The following is a 26,027-nucleotide window of genomic DNA, read 5'->3' as shown; positions in this document are numbered from 1 at the left end:
AGCTTTGTCACTGACAAAAATCAGTGAGATGCAAGTGGAGTGGCTATTTTTGGAATGGCCGTTGTTTGAGTGGGCCAGTGTTAGAGTGGGAGGCTTTGGCTCAACAGACTTCTGCAAGAACAGGCTTGGGCAAGCACAGGTGGAGGTTCTAAGTAGGGAAATAGTAAGTTTGTTTCCTCCACTTTCTTTGTCTATTAGTATATACATAGCTAGTGCACTGAGAATGGGTCCAGAGTTAGTGGAATGTTTTTTGTGTGAGATATGGGAACTATGGGAGACCTCCAGAACTGCACTGAGCTTCAACTCCTTAGAGATTATGTTAGGGAACTGGAGTGCAGCTCGATGAGCTTCGGGTTATACAGGAGAATGACGAGGTGATAGATAAAAGCTACAGTGAGGTAGACACGCCTAAGTTGCATGAGGCAGATACTTAGGTGCCTGTCAGGAGAGGGAAGAGGAATAGACAGCCAGTGCAAAGTACCTCTGTGGCCATTCCCCTCAATAATAAGTATATCACTTTGGATACTGTTGGGGAGGATGACCTACTGGGGGAAGCTACAGTGACTGGGTCTCTGGCACTGACATTGGCTCTGTGGCTCAGGAAGGAAGTGGGGAGAAGGGGAATACCGTAGTGATGTGGGATCCCATAGTTAGGGGAGCAGACAGGAGGATCTGTGGATGTGAAAAAGACACATGGATGGTATTTTGCGTCCTTGGTGCCAGGATCAGGGCTGTCTCAGATCGTGTCCATAGCGTTCTACAGGGGGTGGGTGAGCAGCCAGAAGTCATGTTACATTTTGTTACCAACAATGTAGGTGGGAAAAGTGTGGAGGTTCTGAAGGGAGAATACAGGGAGTTAGATAGAAAGCTGAAAAGCAGGATTTCCAGGGTAGTAATCTGATTGCTGCCCGTGCCACGTGCATTAAACTCCCCTGCATTTCTTACCTGGTCAGTGATGTCAAAGGTGGTGACTGGTAGGAATTGAATACAAATCCACTGGATGGTTTCTGTCATGTTGTTTTCACTATCTTAATAGCTTCTACACTTTGCATACATTGACAAATGAGGAGAACTCGCATTCTTTGTTTAACAGAAAAGTCTTGCTGCGAGGTGTAACCCAGCCTGGCACCAGCAAGCTAATTAAACAATATTTGAATAGATGAATATAAAATGCCATCTCAGAAACATACCTTCCAGTCCTTTGAGATTGTTTCACAATTCATCATGATCATTTTTGATATTCTACTTCCGTGCCGGTTTCGAGCTTCTTTCCATAACCTTCGGTTCTCTTTAATGTCCGTGATTTTATCATGAACACATCATAGGAGCCTCTAAAGCACACTGGGTTAGAGAAATCCAAAGGTTCACCACCTCAGTAAAGAGAGTTCCCCTCATCTCAAACTGAAACAACTTGCCTTTTTTAAAATAAATCTCTGTGCGTTTCAGTCAGGGCTAACATCTCCCCTCTGTCTAACCCTTCAAACTCCTTAAGAATTTTGTGGATTTTGCAATCCCCTCTCATTCCTTCAATCTCTGTCAAAAGTACAATCACAGTCTACATACAAAAAAGGTTGGGAACCCCTGCTCTACATGATCTCCTCTTGTACAACAGTTCCTCTGCTCACACTCCCTGGAACCAGTTTAGTGCAGCTTCACAGTGAGGGTAACAATGGGATGACCTGGCAGATGAATACGTGGCCGAGAAATTGGTGCAGGGGCCATGGATTCAGATTTAGAAAAGAAGACCATAAGATGTAGGAGCAGGATTAGATCAATTGGCCCATTGAGTCTGCTCCGCCATTTTATCATGACTAATCCATCTTCCCTCTCAGCCCCAATCTCCTGCCTTCCCCCCCATATCCCTTCATGCCCTGACCAATCAAGAGTCTATCAACCACTGCCTTAAATATACATAAAGACCCCTGTACTAGTTCCTCAACCACGCATTCACCTGCCAAATCATCCTATTATTATCCTCACTGGCATGTGGCAAAGGCAGTAATCCTGGAGGTCCTGTTTCTCAGCTTTCTACCTAGCTCCCTAAAATCACTCTTCGTGACCTCCTCAACTCATCTACCTACGTCATTGGTGCCAACATGTACCAGGACTTCTGGCTGCTCACGTTCACCCTTGAGAATGCTATGGACATGATCTGAGACATCCCTGATCTGGGCACCAGGAAGGCAACATACCATCAGGGTGCCCGCAGAACCTTGTCTTTGTTCCTCTGAGTGTGGAATCTTCTATCAACACTACAGTCCTCTTCATCTCTCTGCTCTTCTGAGTCACAGCACCAGACTCCGTGCCAGAGACCCGGTCACTGTGGCTCCCACTGGTATGTCGTCGTCCTCAGTAGTATCTGAAGTTATATACTTAGTATTGAGGGAAATGGCCAGAGGTGTACTCTGCACTGGCTGTGCATGTCCCCTCCTTCTCCTGACAGTCACCCACTTACCTGTCTCCTGCAAGCTAGGGGTAACCACCTCCCTGTAGCTCCTGTGTATCACCAACTCATTCTCCCGTATGAGTCGAAGGTCATCGAGCTGCAGCCTGGTGCACATGATGCAGATGTGTTTATCTGGGAGACTGGTGGTCTCACATCCCACACACAGAACAAAACACTGCCCCTGGAGCCACTCTCATTATTCTATGCACTAATAGATGAGAAATGAACAGGTACAAACAGAGAGAGAGAGAGAGTAACTTACCTAATCTACCTCACCCAAGCCTAACGTCACCTTAATCAGATTTCTGAATTAATAGGATCTCTTCTGGGGAAGGAATGACCTGTAGAAAGAGTTCTGTGAAGCTGCACTAAACTGCTTCCAGGGAGTGTGAGCGGAGGAACTGTTGTACAAGAGGAGATTATGTAGAGCAGGGGTTCCCAACCTTTTTTGTATGTAGACTGTGATTGGATTTTTGGCAGAGATCGAAGGAATGAGAGGAGATTGCAAAATCCACAAAATTCTTCAGGAGTTTGAAGGGTTAGACAGAGGGGAGATGTTAGCCCTGACTGAAATGCGCAGAGATTTATTTTTAAAAAGGCAAGTTGTTTCAGTTTGAGATGAGGAGAACTCTCTTTACTGAGGTGGTGAACCTTTGGATTTCTCTAACCCAGTGTGCTTTAGAGGCTCCTATGATGTGTTCATGATAAAATCACGGACATTAAAGAGAACCAAGGGTTATGGAAAGAAGCTTGAAACCGGCACGGAAGTAGAATATCAAAAATGATCATGATGAATTGTGAAGCAATCTCAAAGGACTGGAAGGTATGTTTCTGAGATGGCATTTTATATTCATCTATTCAAATATTGTTTAATTAGCTTGCTGGTGCCAGGCCGGGTTACACCTCGCAGCAAGACTTTTCTGTTAAACAAAGAATGTGAGTTCTCCTCATTTGTCAATGTATGCAAAGTGTAGAAGCTATTAGGATAGTGAAAACAACATGACAGAAACCATCCAGTGGATTTGTATTCAATTCCTACCAGTCACCACCTTTGACATCACTGACCAGGTAAGAAATGCAGGGGAGTTTAATGCAAATGAAAACCATTGGATAGTGAGAAGATGCAAGTTTTGGGAAATTCAGTATACGTTTTATGAAATTTATGTAACATAGAACATAGTACAGCACAAGAACAGGCCATTCAGCCCACACTGTTGTGCTGAACCAGCTAAAAAGCAAATCAAAAACACCCAAATACCAATCCCTCCTATCTACACCGTGTCCATATCTTGTCAAAGGGTCTTGCCCAAATCATTGACTGTACTTTTTTCCATAGAAGCTGTCTGGCCTGCTGAGTTCCTCCAGCATTTTGTGTGTGTGCTTGGATTTCCAGCTTCTGCAGATTTTCTTCTTCCTTACATCCGTGTGCCTATCCAAACATCTCTTAAAAGCTTCTTATGTTTTTGCCTCTGCCGTACCAGGTAGCACATCTGAGGCATCTACCACTCTCTGAGTGAAAAAACTTACTCCTCACATCCCCCTTGAACCTACCACCTCTCACCTCCAATACATGCCCTCTGCCATTAGTTATTTCAACCCTGGGAAATTGATACTTCCTGTCCATTCTGTCTATCCCTCTCATAATCTTATAAACCTCCATCAGATGTCCTCTCAGCCTCTAGTGCTCCAGAGAAAACAACCCAAGTTTATCCAGCCTCTCATCATCGCACATGCCCTCTAAATCAGGCAGCATTCTGGTTAACCTCTTCTGCACCCTTTCCAAAGCCTCAACATCCTTCCTATAGTGGAGCAACCAGAACTGTGTGTAATACTCCAGATGTGGCCTAACAAAAATTTTGTAAAGTTGCAACATAACCTCTTGACTTTTGAACTCATTACCTTGACTAATAAAACAAGCATTCCATAAGCCTTCTTAACCACCTTATCAATCTGTGCAGCCGCTTTCAAGGAACTATAAATGTGGATCCCAAGATCTCTCTGCTCAGCAGCACTGTTAAGGATCTTGCCCTTAACAGTGTACTATCCCCTTGCATTTGTCCTAGCAAGATGCAACACATATTTATCTGGATTAAACTTCATCTGGCATTTCTGCAACTGACCTTTATTGTGACGTATTCCTTGCCATTCTTCAACACTATCCACAACTTCACCAGTCTTGGTATCAGCTGCCAATTTACTAACCCACCCATCTACATTTTCATCCAGGTCATTTATATACATCACTGCCAGCAGAGGTCCCAGCACAGATCCCTGCAGAACACCACTAATTGCAGACCTCCATCTCGAATAAGTCCCTTCAAGGAAGCTTGAAGTAGGTCTGTTTTTTTGACAATGGCATTGTTACCATTTGGTGTGAAGGAAAGGCCAAGTCCCAGTAGGGTGACCACTCTGTATTTCAAAGTGCCCAGCACTAAAGTCATTATCACACTCAAGTGTGTTAACCTCCTCGGTCCTGATGAAGGGTCTCAGCCTGAAACGTCAGTTGTTTACTCATGTCCGTAGTTACTGCCTAGCCTGTTGAGTTCCTCCAACATTTTGTGTGTGTTGCTCGGATATCCTGCATCTGCAGATTTTCTCACCTTTGTGTTAACCTCCTTCCATGATAACCAATTAGGAGAAAGAATTTAAACCCAGTGGCTCAGATTTTATCATGATTTCTGGCTGCCACTGACAGGTTAGCATCTACCCCTGTCTGCCCTGGAGAAGCAGCAGTGAGCCACCTTACTGAAATCCTCCAGGTGTAATGTAGTAAACTTACCCAAAATGCCACAGGAGATTAACTTCCAGCAAACTGTCCTAGCGATGGAGATGAAGCAACAATATTTTCAAGTCCATGCATTAGAATCATAGTCATAGTTATACATCTTGGAACCAGGCCATTTGACCCAACTCATCCGTGCTGACCAAATTACGTAATTGAGGTAGTCTAATTGCATGTGGCACGCAGTCAAACCTATCCTATGATACCCATGTATCTAAGTGTCTGCGAATGTTGTAACCACATTCTCTAGTATCACTTTTCCTCATTCCATACACTCCATCAGTCTGACTTGTCCTTGCTGCCTTCCTTGAATAAAAGCACAACATTAGCCACCATCCAGCCTTCTGTGGCTAAAGAAAATACAGGGCCCCTGCAGTTTCTTTCCTAGTTTCTCCCTTGTCTGGAATTTGCAAGTTGTGAACTCAAGTCAGCTCCATCATGGGCACTAGCCTCCCCAGCATCCAGGACATCTTCAAGGAGCGATGCCTCAACAAGGCAGCATCCATCAGTGAGGGCCCCCATCATATAGGAGATGCCCTCTTCTCATTGCTACCGTGGGGGAGGAGATACAGGAGCCTGAAGGCACACACTCAACGATTCAGGAACAGCTTCTTCCCTTCTGTCAATCAATGGGCAATGAACCCATGAACACAACCTCACTACATTTTTTTTTCTCTTTTTGCCCTATTTATTTAACTTTCATATATATACTTATTGTAATTTAGAGTGTTTTTATTCATATGTATTGCAATATGCTGCTGCCACATGACAACAAATTTCATGACATATGCCGGAGATACTAAACCTGATTCTGATTCAATGATAATTGCTGATTAGGTGGCTGCATGTTTGTATAGAGGGAAGGGGATTTTTGGATGAAGTGCTATGATCTAAAAGCTAACTATGTGCTCTTTGTAGAGCAATCACATACATCAATGTTTCACAATTCTCTGAATAGAATAAGAGGGTGTGACTTGGATATAAACTTTTATTCCAAGACAACTTGATTGAAGTATTAAGCTGCAGTTTCAAAAAAGAGATTAAACTTTTGATTCGTATCCAAGGGCCATGTATAAATGTTGCTAACTCTGATTCAAACTCCTAGGATTAATTTACCCTGGTACCCATTCCTAATATTGATTAAGCTGTTAATAGCATTCCTAGATGATTATTTAATAAGATAAATAAGTGAGTGTGTCTTGCATTCTGGGCTCTTTCCCAGGCATACTGCACTCTAGTTTCTGTCAGAGCTAATGGACTCTTAATCTGTGTTTTTTGTTTTGCAGTGTGATCCTGAGAGCCAATGTGTGAGGACCGAAGATGTCGGTGAGCGAGCATGAGAATCGCAAATCCCGCAGCCAGGGTCCGACGAACACGCTACTGTTCCACAAAGCCTCGCACCCGGACAGCGTCCTCAGCCAGCTGGACAGCCTGCGCAGGCAGCACCTCTTCACCGACGTGACCCTGCGGGCGGGCAGCAGCTCCTTCCTCTGCCACCGGGCTGTGCTGGCGGCCTGCAGCCGCTACTTCGAGGCCATGTTCAGCAGCGGCCTGCGGGAGAGCACGGCCGGCGAGGTGGACTTCCGCGACAGCATCCACCCTGAGGTGCTGGAGCTGCTGCTCGACTACGCCTACTCATCGCGGCTGGCCATCAGCGAGGAGAACGCCGAGTCACTGCTGCAGACCGGTGACATGTTGCAGTTCCACGACGTGCGGGAAGCGGCCTCTGAGTTCCTGGAAAAGAACCTGCGTGCCGCCAACTGCCTACGGCTGCTGCTGCTGTCGGACGCGCACCAGTGCCGGGGCCTCTACCAGCAGGCCTGGCGCATGTGCTTGGCCCACTTTGAGGCCTGCGCCGAGGCGGCCGACGGCGAGGACTTTTGCGGCCTGCCTGAGGCCAAGCTAGCCGAGCTGCTGGCCTGCGATGAGTTGGAGGTGGACGACGAGCGGGTGGTGCACCGGGCCCTCATGAGGTGGGTGCAGCACGATGCCGAGGCCCGGCGCCCTGCCTTGCCCCGGCTCCTGCGCCACATCCGGCTTGCGCTGCTGCCGCCTAGCTACCTTGAGCGGGTGGTGGCCCGCGACCAGCTGGTGGAGGGCGACGAGCAGAGCATGCGGCTGGTCGACCAGGCCCGGCGCTGCCAACGGCTGCGGCTGCTGCCCGGCGACCAACGGGCGGCTGCCAGCCCCTGTGCCCGCCCGCGCCGGGCCGGGCACACACTGCTGATCCTGGGCGGCCGCACCTTCATGTGCGACAAGATCTACCAGCTGGACCAGCGCGCCCGCCGCATCGTGCCGCGGGCTGAGCTGCCCAGCCCGCGCAAGGAGTTCAGCGCCTGCGCGGTAGGGTGCAAAGTCTACGTCAGCGGAGGGCGCGGCTCCGAGAATGGCGTCTCGCGGGACGTCTGGGTCTACGATACGGCGGCCGGCGAGTGGAGCAAGGCGGCGCCGATGCTGGTGGCGCGCTTTGGCCACGGCTCGGCCGAGCTGCTGGGCTCGCTGTATGCGGTTGGCGGTCACACTGCGGTCGTGGGTGTCTTCCCGGCCTCACCGTCTGTCTCGCTCAAGCAGGTGGAGCGCTATGAGCCGACCGCCAACGCCTGGGCCATGGCGGCACCGCTGCGGGACGGCGTCAGCAACGCCGCCGTGGTCAGCGCGCGGCTGCGCCTGTACGTCATCGGCGGCGCCGGCCCGAGGCGGGAACGGGCGCCCACCGTCCAGTGCTACGACCCGGCCGACGACCGGTGGGTGGTGGCGGCCGCGTGCCCGCAGGCCTGGCGATACACGGCCGCTGCCGTGCTCGGCAGCCAGATCTTCATCATGGGCGGCGACACGGAGTTCACGGCGGCTTCGGCCTACCGCTTCGACTGCGACACCAACCAGTGGACCCGGGTGGGCGACATGACGGCCAAGCGCATGAGCTGCCACGCCGTGGCCTCGGGCAACAAGCTGTACGTGGTGGGCGGCTACTTCGGCACGCAGCGCTGCAAGAGCCTCGACTGCTACGACCCGGCCTCGGACACCTGGAGCAGCATCACCACGGTGCCCTACTCGCTGATCCCCACCGCCTTCGTCAGCACCTGGAAGCACTGCGATCTGCTGGACGCCGACTAGGAGGAGAGGCAGAGGTGAGTTCTTCCTGCGGGGAGCTTGCAGATACAGGGGATCTGGAGCGGCAGATGTGCTGGAGGATCTCTGTGCTTCAAGCAGCATCTGTGGTAGTTGGAAAGGAATGTTTTGGGTCCAAACTCTTCTTCAGGACTGAGAGGGGAGAAGCTGCCTGTAAGAATAATACATGGTTATGACAGAGGGAATTGGCTCAAGAGTAGTGGAAACCAGATGGTCAGTGATGACAGAGGATCTCATAGGTTTCTTGTTGAAGAGAGGATGAAAACCTCTTCCCATTTGGCATGGTTTCAAGATACTTTGCAATGGAATAAAAACTGGAGAACCAAGGGGGCTGTAAAGAGAGTTTTTGGCACCTATGCCTTCATAAATCAAAATACGGAGGAGTACCGGATTTGGGATGTTATATTGAAGCTGTATAAGACATTGGTGAGGCCTAATTTGGAGTATTGTGTGCAGTTTTGGTCACCTACCTACAGGAAGGATGTAAATAAGGTTGAAAGAGTACAGAGAAATTTTACAAGTATGTTGCTGGGTCTGGAGGACCTGAGTTATAAGGGAATATTGAACAAGTTAAGATTTTATTCCTTAGAACGTAGAAGATTGAGAAGAGATTTGATAGTTGCATACAAAATTATGAAGGGTATAGATAGGGCAAATGCAAGCAGGCTTTTTCCACTGAGTTCATGGGTTAAAGGTGAAAGGTGAAAAGTTTAAGGGGAACATGAGGGGAAACTCCTTCACTCAGAGGGGTGTGAGAGAGTGGATTGAGCTGCCAGCCACAAGTGGTGCATGTGAGATAATTTCTATGTTTAAGAGCAGTTTGGAATGGAACATAGATGGTTGGAGTATGGAGGGCTATTTTCCAGGTGCAGGTCAATGGGAGAAGGCCGTTTAGATGGTTCAGCATGGACTAGATGGGCTGAAGGGACTGTTTCTGTGCTGTACTATTCTATGACTTTGATTCTAAGCGACCCAGATGCAGATATAGAGTAGCAAACAATCTGGTGGCATGCTGACTTTGACGAAGTTTTCTTCCTCTTGATGGGGCCTGTGTGATAGCCTCTCTCCTCACTCTTCTGTGGTTTGTACTGCTCTTCTGCTGATTGTTCTTACCAAGACTTGTATTTAGTCGGGTATCCTTCCTCTTCACCCTCAGTCCTCTTGCAGGGTTTTGACACAAAGAGTTGACAATATCTCGATTTGATTCCCCCCAGGCCGACTCCCAAGCATGCCACTTGACCTGCTAAGTCCCTCCAGCAGATTGTGAACTGCATAAAAGAGAGGCAGAGGGGGCAGCCAGTGTATTACTGCAGATGAACACAGCCTTGACACCCAGTGGATGGCAATGGAAACCAGACAGCAACATGAAATTGGAGATTGTTTTCTTTCCATAAAATCATGTTTTAGTTTATTGATACACAGCACATTAAAAGCCCTTCCAGCCCTTTAAGCCATGCTGCCCAGCAACCCCTGATTTAACCCTAGTCCAATTTACAATGACCAATTAACCAACCAACCGGTATGTCTTTGGACTGTGGGGGGAGACCGGAGCACCCTGAGAAACCCATGTTGGCATGAGGAGAATGTTGAGACTCTTTACAGACAGCGGTGGGAATGTGTCCTCTCAAATTGAACTACCCCCAATCAAATTATGCGTTTTAGTATGAGACCTGTTATCAGGTCCCAGTCTGAAGCATTGACATTCAATTCCTCTCAACAAATGCTGCTCAACCTATTGAGTCCCTCCAGCAGTAGTTACTATTGTTCCAGATTCCAGCATGTGTCATTTAATCTGAGATCTGTATCCCTTTTGATTACAGTCAGTTATTTTAATTATTTTTAAAAATTGTGTGATTTCTGCTTTGCTCTGACTGGATAAAAGTACTTCCTTATTTTCCTTCTAATTATCATACCAATCACCGAATTTCCGTCCCCTAGTTTTAAATCTCCTTGCTGTGAAATGAGGATGTTCTGAATACTCCACCTAGATGTGCAATGACCTTATTCCTGAAATAAGTCTACCATTGGAATCCTCTTTCCAAAGAAAACACAAAATGAGTGGTTCAATGGTACAATCTCCAACCTGAAATTCTTACTCTTTGCAGGCATCCACAAAACAAAAGAAAACCCCAAAAAATGTTAGAACCCCAGAACCCCTCTCGCCCTCCCACACACAAGCAGCAGCAAAGTATCAGGCCTTTCCCACCCCCTCCCCCCCACTCGTTCTAACAGAATGCATCAGGACCCTCCACCACCACCCACCAGGCCCTCAAAGAGACTATGATCTAAAGTCCATCAAAAACCACTGTTTATTCCAACAGTTCGACCTCCCACAGACTCGCGCTCTCTCTCACACTAGCTTTTCTTTTAATAAGTGAACATCAAAACATTGTAGATGCTGAGAAGACAAGGGTATTGCTGTTTTATGATGGGAATAATTGTGCGTAATAACGTTGGTAACACTCAGCAGGACAAATGCCCTGTATGGAGCGAAAAACAGAAGTTAACGTCTCAAGGCTGAGATCCTTGTTCAAAACTGAGGAAAGAAGGAAATCAGGTTAGTTTTCAGTTGCCAAGAAAGTAGGGAGGGATGAGTAGAACAAAAGAACTAACTCTGGCTACTTAAATTCTCAAACCCACTGTCCTTCTGTGATCCGTCTGTCTCTGATCTTGTGCACTATTTCAACAATACATGTTTGAGGAACAATAATTCATCTTCAAAACAACAGCACATTGCTCTAAGTTAGACTGACAGCGTAGTGCCCCAAGTTGGACAAAGATTTTTGTGCACCCCAGGTCTGTACACCTTTCTTAAACTAAAAGCATATATATTGCATGTGTTTAACTTTGCCAAGTCACAGACTTGAGCAACATATCAAAGTCTGTGAAAGTTTAACACTGGAGAACATCAGCAAATAGAACAGTTATGTTAACAGTTCTCATGTATAGATCATGCTTCAACTATTGGCAGCTTGTCTGAGGGCAGGGTCGTTCTTCAACACACACTGAAGAACTTCATCCACTGATCCTTTGGGAAGTTACTGGTTTGACCCTGTAAGCTACTGTTGTTTTGGTCTATTTTGTTTCTAGTCTATAAGTTTTTTTTTAATGAACTATGTTCTCAGCCAAGATCTGGAATCTTTTTCCCCCCAGGTTCCACTCAACACCTCAACAGCTGCTTTGAATGGGCCAAGCTATCATGTGAGTGTCCCAGTCAAACACTTGAATAGTAAATATATAATTTTCTAATAAGATCTGATTAATGATTTACACAGCACAAAACTTGCCAATAAATTTGAGTTTCAGCAGATTCCCCTCCCTCCCCCCTCCCCCACCCCCTGCCAACCAAGGTTAACAACTGCCTGTTTCTTTTGATCTTCTTCCAGTTCCCAGAGTGAGTAGTTGAAGGTATGGCAATTAGCCAAGGAGATGTGGAGTTCTGTGATTGATCCTCTAATCTTTTAACTGATTACTCTCAACCAGGTCTGCATTCGGACACTGTATTTATCATAACATTTTCTTGCTGAAGATAACCCAGAGTTGAAGATATTCGAGCGGACTTTTGAATGAACTGTGTATAAGGCATAGGAGCAAAAAGATTGATTGATCTATCTATCTATTTAGGTATTTATTTATTGGTTGAGTTAGAGAGCTGAATAGGCCTTTCCAGCCCTAAGCAATCCCCTGATTTAACCCCAGGACAATTTATAATGACCAACTAACCTACCAACTGGTACGTCTTTGGATTGAGGGAGGAAACGCACGTGATCACGGGGAGAACTTACAAGCTTCTTACAGGCAGTGGTGGGAGTTGAACCTGGGTACTGGTACTGTAAAGCATTTTGCCAACCACTACACTACCGTGCCACCCCAGAAAAATGTGCGACTTTTGCCTTGCAGCCAAAGGAACACTTTTGAAATACTGCTACTGCTGTGGTAAGCAAACTATGGTAGCTGAATTCTGCACAGCCAGCTCCCCTGTGCAGTGATTTGATCTGCTTTCAGTAATGTGTGCTAAAGGGTAAATACTAACCAGAACCCTTGGGATAACTATTTGCCCTTTTTAAAATGAGATCTTTAATGTCAGTCTGAAATAGCAGATGTGGCCTTGGTTCCACATTTCAGCCACCTTTAATTGTGCATCACTCCATCAGCATTAGCCTTGATCTTGTGCCTCGTTTCTGGAATGATAATTGAATTTGATTCAGGGTCATGTTCTGCTGTAATTCTCTTCACAGTGAAGAGGTGGGTTGCATTGTTATCTAGCTTGTGAAGCGTGAACATTTGTGTGACCCACTGAAAGACATTAAATCCTGTGGAAATATTACCTAGCAAGAAATTCATAACTGTTGGTGGAGGGGTGGGGGGGGGGGGGGTGGGGAAGCACAAAGATGTCAAAATGTCAGAGAGGAATTATGCTCTGCAGTAGTTAAATAAAAGTACTTTAGAAATTAGGGAATGAACAGATGATTATAGCACAACTAATTGGGTGACCTTGTACTGTATATTGGCTAAAATCACAAAATTCAAAGGCACCCAAACTGGAACAGCTATTTTTTTAAAGAAATGATATATGCCTTAGATAATCTTTTATAGAGAGATAAATATTCTGAAATCCTGTCTTTTTCAGGTTCAAGTTTAACTATATGTTTGTTTGCATCTAAACAAAACGTTTCTCTGGGACCAAGATGCAAAACACAGTACATAGATCACATAAGCACATAAAATAATATTAACACAATAATATTGACAAATAATTTAAAAACATTAATGTACAACTATTACACATGCAACATATACTTAAATTTACAACAGTATACTGCTACTGGCGCTGTCTCAAATATTGTGTACTGGGTGGCGGCCGGGTGTTCAGCCTGGGGGAAGAAGCTGTTACCGAGCCTCACAGTCCTTGTTCTTGTACTCTGGTACCTTCTGCCTGACGGTAGGAGGTCAAAGAGATTGTGTGACAGATGGCAGCATTATAATATCCTTAAATTTAACATCTCTGAGGATCTATCCTGGGCCCAACATATTGTTGCAGCTACAAAGAAGGCACAACAGTGGCTATATTTCATTAGGAGTTTCAGGAAATCACCAATTTCTACAGATGTGCCGTGGAGAGTATTCTGGCTGGCTGCATCACTGTCTGATATGGGGGTGGGCTACTGCACAGAATCAAAATAAGCAGCAGGAAGTTGTAAACTCATTCAGCTCCATCTTGGGCACTAGCCTCCATAGTGTTCAAGGCATTTTCAAGGAGCCGTGCCTCCAGAAGGCAGCATCCATCATTAAGGACCCCACCACCCAGGACATACCTTGTTCTCATTGCTTCCATTGGGAAGGAAGTAATGAAGCCTGAAGGTAAACACTCAACAATTCAGCTTTTTCCCCTCTGCCAGCTGATTTCTGAATGGACCTTGAACCCACTAACAGTACTTCACTACTTTTTTATTTTTACTTTTGCACTTATTTAACTATTTAATACATATACTCACTGAAAATCACACTTTTCTATTATGTATTACATTCTGCTACTGCTGCAAAGACAACAAATTTCACGACGTATGCCAGTGATGTTAAACCTGATTCTGTTTTTCATTTTGATATTGTGCGCAAATTGTTTTTTTCTGTTTTTGTAAACATTTCATTTCCTCTTCCTCTTCTTGTGAAGATATGCCCGCCAGTAGCACCTCATTATCCGGATGAGTTTGCACTGTGATAATTGATGTTCATTACCCACCATTCACCAGCCTGTGTTTGTGGAAAGGAGGTTCTAAATGACCTTCACAAATTGGTGCAGTGGCCACTGTTTCAACTCCCAACTTGCGCACAACCCAGGGTCATTGTAACCTACTGGAGTGTTAAGAGATGCGCTCAGTAACTTTGGCACAGTCTGATGATCGAGTCTGGATTTTGATCTGTTTTGAATGACATTGACATTCATTTGCACACTTTTATCATGGTGGATGTCTTGTGAATGCAGAGGCAGATGGGGTCAATCTGAAATTGGCAGACTGGGTTGCAACTGAGATACACTTTCTTATGGACTTGGTGTCAAGCTGTTCCACGACATCCATTTCCTCTGCTTCTCATCATTTAAGGGTCTTTTTAAAAATGGGTTCTATTGGGTTTCTTTGTTTTGTGGCTGCCTGTAAGGACACAAATCTCAAGGTTGTATATAGTGTACATACTTTGATAATAAATGTACTTTGAACTTTGGTTTGAGGTGCTGAGACTCGTGCTTATTGGAAGCCACCTGAGATGATAGTCCTACAGATTAATGTTGTTGAACTACTGCAGATTTGACTTCAGTGGTTCAAAGTCTCAATTTAATATCAGAGAATGTATACAGTATACAACCTGAAATTCTTACTCTTTGCAGAAATGCACGAAACAGAGGAAACATTCCAAAGAATGAATGGCAGAAAAATATTAGAACCCCCAAAGCACCCCTCCCCCTCTCTCGCTCAAGCAGCAGCAAAAGCATAGACCCTCCCCTTTCCCCGCCCCCCTCTTGTTACAGCAAAAGGATCGACACCACCCCTCTCCCCACTATGCAAACAATAGCAAAGCCCCCAAAGATACTGTTATGGATTCAAGCAACAATAAATATATGAGTTAGGCAGGGGTTTTTATAACAAATAACATGTTTATTAAACACTGAAAACAAACCCCCCAAAAGTAAACAAATCACTAACGTAACCGGAAATCAGCTGCTGTGCAGCAGCTTAAACAGTTCTTAAAGCAATGAAACTTAAACAGTTCTTAAAGCAATGTTGCAAAAAAAAGTTCTTCAAAGTAGTATTGCCAAAAGTTCAAAATGCTCACGGTCCATTTAAGGGAGAGACTTTTTAAGACGATTTAAATTCTTTTTCACGTTGTGTTGTTTCGGTTCCTAAATCAAACTTTTCCCACGAAGAATTTACGAAATGAAACGGCTTAAAGGCACTGACCTTTCCTTTACAACACTGTTCCCAATCCTTTCTGATATTTCACAGGGATTAACACGAGAACAGTCAACGAATTCCTTCCGAATAAGGATCAAACAAGGTCGAACCTGTTTCACTGTTGAAATCGATTCTCCTCGATCTTTTATCTCCCAAACTCCGATCTTCACTCTCCACTGAATCTCAACTAGCAGTGTTATAAAGAAACTGCTGGCAATGATCTTTTAAACTTTAGGCATTAAATAAAACTTCATCTTTCAACTAAACTGTGTCATAACATTAAATCACGCAGTGGCATGAAGTCAACATGGCAAATCCAGCCACGAACTGCCCCTCCTCACAGGGAGGGGTCCTCCTTTTATACCCTGTGTAAAAAAAAACCTGTCACATGACCTCTACTGACGGGAAATGGATCAGTCCATGATTGAATGGTGGAGCAGACTCGAGAGGCCAAATGGCCTACTCCAGCTCCTATACCTTATGGTCTTATGGACAGTAATGTACAACAGATCCAATTCTTCCAGTCATCCCCACTCCCCTGCCTTTTCCCCATACCCCTTGATGCCCTGGCTAATCAAGAACCTATCCACCTCTGCTTTAAATACCTGTACACCCAATGACTTGACCCCCCCACAGCCACTCGTGGCAACAAATACCACAGATTTACTATACTCTGACTAAAGTAATTTCTCCACATCTCTGTTCTAAATGGACATCCTTCAATCCTGAAGTCGTGCCCCCTTGTTCTAGACTCCCCTAAGATGGAAAATAACTTTGCCATATCTAATCTGTTCAGGACTTTTAACATTCGGAATGTTTCTATGAGATCCCCCCTCATTCTCCTGAACTCCAGGGAATACACCCCAAGAGCTGCCAGATGTTCCTCATATGGTAACCCTTTCATTCCTGGACTATATCTCATGAATCTTCTTTGAACCCTCTCCAATGTCAGTATAGCCTTTCTAAAATAAGGAGCCCAAAACTGTACACAATACTAAAAGCGTGGCCTTACAAGTGCCTTATAGAGCCTCAACATCACATCCCGGCTCTTATATTCTATACCTCTAGAAATGAATGCCAACATTGCATTTGCCTTCTTCACAATCGACTCAACCTGGAGGTTAAACTGTAGGGTATCTTACACAAGGATTCCCAAGTCCCTTTGCATCTCTGCAGTTTGAATTCTCTCCCAATCTAAGTAAGTCTGCCCCTTTATTTCTTCCACCAAAGTGCATGACCATACACTTTCCAACATTGTATTTCATTTGCCACTTCTTTTCCCGTTCCCCTAAACTGTCTAAGTCTCTCTGCAGGCTCTCTATTTCCTCAACACTACCCACTCCTCCACCTACGTTTGTATCATTGACAAATTTAGCTACAAATCCATTAATACCACAGTCCAAATCATTGACGTACATCGTAAAAAGTAGCGGTCCCAACGCTGATGCCAGTGGAACTGCACTGGTAATCGGCAGCCAGCCAGAATAGGATCCCTTTATTCCCACTCTCTGCTTTCTGCCGGCCAGCCAATGCTCCACCCACACTAGCAACTTCCCTGTAATTCCGTGGGCCCTTATCTTGCTAAGCAGCCTCATATGTGGCACCTTGTCAAAGGCCTTCTGAAAATCCAAGTACACCACGTCTACTGCATCTCCTTTGACCACCCTGCTTGTAATTTCCTCAAAGAATTACAAAAGGTTTGTCAGGCAGGATTTTCCTGTTAGGAAACCATGCTGGCTTTGGCCTGACTTGTCATGTGCCTCCAGGTACTCCAAAATCTCATCCCTACCAATCGATTCCATCAACCTCCCAACCGCAATGTCAGGCTAACAGATCTGTAGTTTCCATTCTGCTGCCTCCCACCCTTCTTAAATAGCACGTGGCTTTCCTCTGGTTTCCTCCCACAGTCCAAAGACATGCTGGTTAGCGGGTAAATTATTTTGTGATTTGACTAGGGTTGAATAAGTGGGCTGTTCAGTGGTGCAGCTCATTGGGCCGGACGGGGCTGTTCCGTGGTGTTTCTCTAAATTAGGGGTTCCCAACCGGGTGTCCACAGACCCCTCAGTTAATATAAAGGATCCATGGGATAAAAATTTTGGAAATTTCCGCTCTAAATAAATAAAGCATTTGTCCAACCTGGACAAAGGGTTTAAAATAAAAAAAAAGAGTGAATTATATTCCCTTTAGAAAATGACCTGCTGCCTGTAGGCTTCCAATAATACGTCACCCCAGTTAAATTTTCCTGTTGCTTCTCCGATTGGACTCAAGCATGACTTACAGACATTAGAAGGCTCAATGAGTCGTTTCCTTCTCAGTTCTCCAGTCAAGTAGGTTCCCATCACAGAGGGGTTGATTGTATGCATTGTGATAGGGGAATAATGTGAGCCTGACAGGTATTGTCAGACAGGTCACATTAAACTGAGGAGCTCCACATGGCTACACTTGCTCAGGCTCATGCAAAAATCCCATGGGCCATTGAAATTCGAGTTGGGGGCAGGGCAGGTTCATTAGCTCATCTCGCACCCTAGTGGCTCAGTTGGTATTGTATACTCCCTTTTGTGGGGATCAGCTCTCGTATATGGATTGTGCTTCGTTCTGAGTCAGCTCCTCTCAATTATAGTGGTAAAAATAAACTTCCTTGCAATTAGTCATGGTTTCTAATCACTGTCTAGTTCCTACTGTGCAGATGTTGTTAGAGGACAGTGCTGGATTTGTTAATAATAATTGTGCAATAGCCAGCAGTGGTCACAACTTAAAATATCGAAGGAAACGTGGAGACGCTCTGTAGGCAAGCAATTCATTCTGGTATTAAGCAGTCCAGAGGGTAATTAATTATGATTTTTGACATCAAATACACACCAAACTGTTTGCATTAATCAGCATTGTAAGAGGGAATTGCTTGGGATAACTGTTATACACCAGTGGTCACTTTATTCAGTACCTCCTTCACCTGATAAAGTGGCCACTGGGTGAATGTTCATGGTCTTCTGCTGTAGCTCATCCACTTCAATGTTTGACATATTGTGCATTCAGAGATGCTTTTCTGCACACCACTGTTGTAACACATAGTTATTTGAGTTACTGTCACTTTCCTGTCAGCTTGAACCAGTCTGGCCATTCTCCTCTGACCTTCTCATTAACAAGGCATTTTCACCCACAGAACTGTCGCTCGGTGAATGTTTCTTTTTAATGTTTCTCACACCATTCTCTGTAAACTCTAGAGACTGTTGTGCATGAAAATCCCAGGAGATCAGCAGTTTCTGTGATACTCAAACCACCCCATCTGACACCAACAATCACTTCACAGTTAAAATCACTTAAATCACTCTTCTTCCCCATTCTGATGTTTGGTCTGAATAACAGCTGAACCTCCATGCCTGCGTGCTGTTATGCATTGAGTTGCTGCCACATGATTGGCTGATTAGATATTTGCATTAACAAGCAGGTGTACAGATGTACCTAATAAAGTGGCCAATAAGTGTGTACGAAGCAGACTGCATCAGATAATCTAAAAGAAACCATACTATCTCTAAATTATTTTCTATTTTCTTTACTCAATGCAAAAGCAAAACCCTTGAGTATAAACTATAAATGGTTTGTACATGCAGAGTTTATATTTAGAAAGTTGATGTAACAGCGCTTCTTGTCTGCTGAAACTAGAAGGACATTACCCTGTCTATCATAAGAAATGAGAGGCAAAATAATCTGTCCTCCTTTGTTTCAGATTAGAATTTTTAAAAACTCTTTAAAATGTCTCATAACTCAGAAACTTTCCAAAGTCTCTCTTGCTGAGTTGGTTTACAAGTGACTTTTCACGTAGGCAAATTCTGCAGACACTGTTGGTAGAAATCAGAATTGGGGTTATGTTGTGAAATTTGTTTTGAGGCAACAGCACAGGGCAAAACAGAATATTACTGTAAGTTACAGTTAAAACAAGATAGTGCAGAAGAGAAATAGTGAGAGCTCAGGAATGGACTGTTCACAAATCTGATGTGATTCCATAAATAAGAATGACTAATCTGTTTGTGGTTTAGTTAAATAAATGGTTAGTAAGTCAAGAATGGACTATGATCTTTCATAACAATTTACATTCACCTAGCAACACAGTCATGCTGGAGGGATTCAGCAAGCCAGAGGAATAAGGTCGACATTTCAGGCTGAGTCCTTTCATAAACACTGGAAAGGAAGGGGCACAGAGGCCAGAATAAGGTGGTAGTGGGGAAGGGGAGATGAAGTCTGTCTATGGCTGCCTTTACTGCCACAATGAGGCCGAATTCAGGTTGGAGAAGCCACACCACATATTCTGACTGTGTAGCTTTCAACCTGATGGTGTGAACATCAATTTCTCTAACTTATGGTGATTACGCCCCTTTTCACCCCTTCTCTTTGTCCGCTCACAATTCTGGTTCCCCTCACACCTGCTCATCACCACCCTGGTTCCCTTTGTCCTTCCCTTTATTCCATGGTCCACTGTGCTCTCCTATTCAAATCCTCCTTCTTCAGTCCTTTACGTTTTCCTATTCTTGCTTCTCCCCACTTTCTTTCTAGTCCCAGTGAAAGGCCTGGGCCCGAAACGTTGACTGTTTATTTCCCTCCATAAATGCTGCCTGGCTTGCTGAGTTCCTTCAAGATTTTGTGCATGTTGCTCAAGGTTTACAGCTTCTTGCATTTACATTTATCTAGCAGCCTCTTTTGTTCAAAATATCAAAAATGTTTAGTCTTTTACAAAAGGAGGAAGGGAAGCAAAAACACAATAAATGGGGAAGGAGTTTCTGAAATTAATACCAGATGGAAGGACCAAGCATCTGTGGTTCTGAACTTGTAAACATATGAAATAAGGTGGAGAGGACCAGGATCCTCTTGTCAGCAGCCCATTATCTTTGCAACAAGTGGAGGGAGTCTTATTTCATGCCTTACTTGATAGATGACCTCTCAATTAGCAGGCTCTTGAACCAGAGGGGATAACTTCACTCACCCCAACACTGATCTCCTCCCAAAGCCTATGAACTCATTTTCAAGGACTTGTCATCTCAAGTTCTCGATATTTATTTTTAATTATTATTTAGATTTTTTGTATTTTGTTTTATTTTGTATTTGATTGTTTGTTGTCTTTTGCACATTGTTTGTTTGCCCATCTTGTTGTGTGTGGTGTTTCATTGTTTTGTTTCTTTGTATTTACTGTGAACGCTCACAAGAAAATGAATCTCAGGGTGGTATATGGTGACTTATTTTATTTTATAGACATACAGCACGGAATAGGCCCTTCCGGCCTTTTGAGCTGCGCTGTCCACCAACACACGATTTAACCCCTACCCTAACTGTGGGACAATTTACCAATTAAACTACCCATCAGTAGGCCTTTGCACTGTGGGAGGAAACCAGGGCATCCAGAAGAAACCCAAGAGGAGAACGTACAAGCTCCTTACAGACTTGAACCCGGGTCACTGATGCTGTAAAGCATTGTACTAACCACCACGCTATTGTGCCGCCCCAAAGTACATGCACTTTGATAATAAACTTACTTTGAACTTTGCCTGCCCTCCCCTCACCTCCCACAAAATATAGCACCAGATTGTCAGATGTTAGTTAGGCTGCTTTTTAATCCTATTGTGACTGTTGCCATGTTACTCTAACAAGTAAACCAATTTATCACCTAGTTCCACAGAGCTTCCATTGATCTGAACTTGCACAATCCTTACACTGTCTATGTTTGTGTTGTTAAGCCAGAAAAGTTTACTGTGGTTCTATTAACAATGACATTCAGGTAGCCTTCTCTTTGGTCAAAAGGCTCCTTTGTGTCTTTTAGTTATCTGTTGACTTGCTTTCCTGAAAGAACCGGAAAGGGCAGTGTTCTGAATTCTAAGCAAAGTGAAAGTTAATATCCTTGAAAGGTGCAATTAGAACACCTAAGCACCTCTTAAAGAATAACTTACCTGAACTGGAAAGGAGGATCATTGGCACTTCCTCAATTCACTAATAGGGAAAGTATTTATCAAAATCTTAAAACTACGGTACTGTGCAAGAGTCTTAGGCACTTAAGTATACTGTAGCTAGGGTGCCTAAGACTTTTGCACAGTACTATAGTAATTTTATGTATTGCATTGTAGCATGGCTGCAAAAAAAAACATAACATATGTGAGTGATGATAAACCTGATTCTGATATGCGTCTCTATTGTGGACTGAGAGTGGGAATCAGGTTTTTTTAATATATATATACACCTAAGACTTCTGCATAGTACCATATGTACACAAGAGAAATTTCTTAATTTAACCATATAACAATTACAGCACGGAAACAGACCATCTCGACCCTTCTAGTCCATGCCAAATGCTTACTCTCACCTAGTCCCACCTACCTGCACTCAGCCCATAACCCTCCATTCCTTTCCTGTCCATACCTATCCAATTTTTTTTGAATGTCAAAATTGAACCTGCCTCTACCACTTCTACTGGAAGCTCATTCCACACAGCTACCACTCTCTGAGTAAAGAAGTTCCCCCTCGTGTTACCCCTAAACTTTTGCTCCTTAACTCCCAACTCATGTCCTCTTGTTTGAATCTCCCCTACTATCAATGGAAAAAGCCTATCCACGTCAACTCTATCTATCCCCCTCATAATTTTAAATACCTCTATCAAGTCCCTCCTCAACCTTCTACGCTCCAAAGAATAAAGACCTAACTTGTTCAACTTTTCCCTGTAACTTAGGTGCTGAAACCCAGGTAACATTCTAGTAAATCTCTGTACTCTCTCTATTTTGTTGACATCTTTCCTATAATTCGGTGACCAGAATTGTACACAATACTCCAAATTTGGCCTTGTACAATTTTAACATTACATCCCGACTCCAAAATTCTCAATGCTCTGATTTATAAAGGCCAGCATACCAAAAGCTTTCTTCACCACCCTATCCACATGAGATTCCACCTTCAGGGAACTATGCACCATTATTCCTAGATCACTCTGTTCTACTGCATTCCTCAATGCCCTACCATTTACCACGTATGTCCTATGTACGTTGACGTGGATAGGCTTTTTCCATTGAGCGTAGGGGAGATTCAAACAAGAGGACACGAGTTGAGAGTTAAGGGGCAAAAATTTAGGGGTAACACAAGGGGAAACTTCTTTACTCAGAGAGTGGTAGCTGTGTGGAACGAGCTTCCAGTAGAAGTGGTAGAGGCAGGTTCGATTTTGTCATTTAAAAAAAATTGGATAGGTATATGGACAGGAAAGGAATGGAGGGTTATGGGCTGAGTGCAGGTAGGTGGGACTAGGAGAGAGTAAGCATTCGGCACGGACTAGAAGGGCCAAGATGGCCTGTTTCCGTGCTGTAATTGTTATAAAGTTATATAATGCTAGCTGATTATTGTTGGACACTTAAGTGAAAAGCCTCAGGCACTAAGTACCAATGAAATTCATTAGCAAAACATTTTAGCTTATTTGAACTATTACAAAGCATCAGCACTATTACACAATGAAACACATTATATTCAATATAAGTTAATTTCTTCTTTCTCCAAGTTCCTATGTGAATCAAGTAGTCTGAAAAATTATATTTGTGTTCAGCTTCAAGCAGTCTAGCACAAACAAAAATAAATTCTGAGGAAGCAACACTTCCGAAAAAAATGTTTCCAGTGTAATCTGACAGTTAAGGAGATTTTAATGTTCAAAGTGAACTAATTATCAATGTATGTATATGCCCTGAGATTCACTGAACTCAAGGTCTTTGCTCAAAGCAGTTATTTTCAGACTCTAAGGAAGGAAGTTATATTTTCTGAAGAAAAAAAAGAGCAATGATTCTGTTCCTTGATTCTACTTTTCTGCCCTTTCCCATATCTCTAAGCATCCAAAATGTATTTAATTGATATGATATTTGCTAAAAAGTAGCCCTGAAATGTAAACCTTATTGACATGTGTTGGAGGACAGAACATTTAGCTTCTCGATTTTGAGGCAAGCAGCTTGCAAGTGGAAGCAATGGAGAGAATAACTCTCTCCTTAACACTTTGGGAATGCTAATAGGGAGCGGACCATACAAGATTCAAGATTGTTTCATCTCATTTCTAGTGTAAAGAAGAACAAAATGATTGTTACTCCAGATCCAACGCAGCACAAAATAAACACAATACGATAAAGAACATAATAATAAAAGCAATAAATATTAATATATAATATAGCCTATATATATTGATTGTATGTCCATAAAGTGATGCTAGGTACAGGAAGGTCTGTACTTAAGGTGACTCTGACAGGAAGTGATGGTGGTAGGGGATGTAGAAGGGTAGGTTGATGGGTGGAGGTAATTAGTGAGAACATATATTTGACTGAATCTGTAAATTCAAGGATGTGTGGACTTGTTAGTCTGTGACAAGGTAGAATGTGAAATTCCAGATGCAGATTGAGGGAGCCTCTTTTGAGAAAAATGATCTTAGATCTGGCAGAGAGTGTCACAGCCTATAGGGCCTCTGCATCCAAACCTCAGTTGGACAATAAAATTTCATTCATGCAGCTTAAATTGAGGCAGGGCGTGAAAGAGCAGTGACGGTTTAAACTTTGCATGATGCTATTACAGCTCGGGGTGTCAGAGTTTCAGAGTTCAATTCTCGTGCTGTCTGTAAGAAATTTGTTGGGAGATGCAGTGTAACACAGGTTCTTCTAACCCAATGAGCCACAATGCCCAGCAACCTACCTCTTTATCTCTAGCCTAAGCACATGAGAATTTACAATAACCAATGAGCCTACTAGCCAGTGTACCTTTGGACTGTGGGAGGAAACCGGAGCACCTGGAGGAAACCCACGCACTCACAGGAAGAATGTATAAACTTTTTTACAGAGGACACCAGAACTGAACTCTGAACTTGACACCGCGAGCTGTAAGAGCATCACACTAACTGCTATGCTAGTGTGGAAATATTGAACTTTATCCAAGAGAATACGGAATAATTGAATGCAATGAAGAAGACCAAAAATCCTTACAGAAGTAGTAGGATGAGCAGAACAGTTTTTGGTTGACAGTCATGGCAAAATTCTGCAAGGAAACGTTAGAAAGATTGCAAATTAACAAAATACAACCTGGGTTTCATGGTAGCACGATGCTATTACAGCTAGGGGCATTAGAGTCCAGAGTTCAATTTGAGCATCCTCTGTAAGCAAGTTTATATGTTCCTTACCATGTGCGCGTGAGTTTCCTCTGGGTGCTCCGGTTTCCTCTCTCAGTCCAAAGATGTACCGGTTAGGGGTTAATTGGTCATTGTAAACTGTCCTGTGATTGGGTTAGGGTTAAATTGGCGTGTTACTAGGCACCGCGGGGCTCATTGGGTCAGAAGGGCCTGTTCTACACTGCATCGATAAAATTAAAAGAAGTATTAAAAACCCTCACCACTGTAATACCACTGAGCTATGTTAGTGTAGGTATGAGGTGTGGAATGTTAGCATAAAGTGGCCGTGCATGGGGGAGGATGAAGGGGGCTGTGGAGAGAAGTAACTAATATTGATATAGTGGTGGGGCAGGAGTGAAATCCTGGATAAGTGCAAATGAGGAAATGAACTGAGAAGGTACAAAAATTGGGAAAGACTTAACGGGCTCGAAATTCTACAATTTTTTTTTGATGGCTCGCTCATCTTGAACTCTGCTTTTCCTTTTTCTCCCCCTGAATTATCTCCAGAGCGTGAGTGGAGAAAATCTCCCACGAACTAGTCAGGTTTACACCCCACTTCCATGACAAACATCATTACCACTTTCCATGCCTTGCTTTCACGGGCAAATACATGAAATCAAACCGAATATATGGGTAAACAGGAGAAATTCTGTAGATGCTGGAAATCCAAAGTAACACACAAAATGCTGGTGGAACTCAGCAGGTCAGGCAGCATCTATGGAAGTGAATAAACAGTCAATGTTTCAATCCAAGACCCATCTATGGGAGCTCAGCACTTCAAACTTTGGTTTTAAACTTTAAACTTCTGATTTCGTTCATTTGCACTTCCTGACAGTTGATTGATGTTGGCAGGCATTGGAGCTAAACCTGACCTACCTGTCATGAATTCACAGAGGGAGAGGTTATTGGATAGTGATCAAAAGAAGGAAAATGGACAACTAAGCTGCTATGTCCTTTGGCAAGCTCTTTTTTTTTTAAAAACGGAATTTCTATATGGCATAATTGTACATGGAAACATAAAAAGGCTTTGATAAAATTTTTGGAACCTCTCAGGTAAAATGTTTTTGTTTTTTTTAAGGTGGCATGGTAACATAGTGGTTAGCACAACATTTTACAGTACAGGCAACCTGCTGCAGCCTGTAAGGAGTTTGTACATTCTCCCCGTGACTGCATGGGTTTCCTCCTAATGTCCAAGGATATACCACTTAGTAGGTTAATTGGTCATTGTAAATTGTCCTGTAATTTGGCTAGGATTACATTGGAGGATTGCTGTGTGACGTGGCTTGAAGGGGAAGGGCCTACTATAAGCAGTAAATAAATAAATAGATAGATGGATAAATCAATCAATCAGCTGGTTCCAACAAAGATCTCTCAGTTGCACTTGGATACATGGGGAATGCTTTAGTTACTTCCCTGTAACTTGTCACTTTAATGCTCTGTTTCAATTCCACCTTTGCCTTTCTGGAGTCGATTCTATTTCAGTGGTCAGTGTAAGTTTGATTAACAGGAATTCATTTTGTGACTAGGCATATTGCAGCCTTCTGAATTTTTGATTCCGTGATTTCAGAT

The 26,027-nt window shown here is 43.7% G+C and overlaps 1 protein-coding gene across 2 annotated transcripts in view; it reads left to right on the top strand.

Annotated features, from left to right (window-relative positions):
• Positions 1-26,027, top strand: part of LOC140718613 (kelch-like protein 25) — a 52,424-nt gene that overhangs the window by 20,704 nt on the left and 5,693 nt on the right. The window contains exons 2-3 of one of the 2 annotated variants that reach the window (XR_012096747.1): positions 6,515-8,356; positions 11,511-11,558. Coding sequence is in view for 1 of the 2 variants with exons in the window: in XM_073032582.1 (XP_072888683.1) it covers positions 6,549-8,342 (1,794 nt within the window). In the remaining variant the exon portion in view is untranslated. The remainder of the gene's footprint in view (positions 1-6,514; positions 8,357-11,510; positions 11,559-26,027) is intronic. The other variant, XM_073032582.1, reaches the window with a different exon arrangement.

The sequence above is a fragment of the Hemitrygon akajei genome, chromosome 30, assembly GCF_048418815.1.
Source record: "Hemitrygon akajei chromosome 30, sHemAka1.3, whole genome shotgun sequence".
NCBI classification, from domain to species: Eukaryota; Metazoa; Chordata; class Chondrichthyes; order Myliobatiformes; family Dasyatidae; genus Hemitrygon; species Hemitrygon akajei.
The sequence above is the reverse complement of the archived record's forward strand: the minus strand, read 5'-3'. Positions and strand labels throughout refer to the sequence as shown.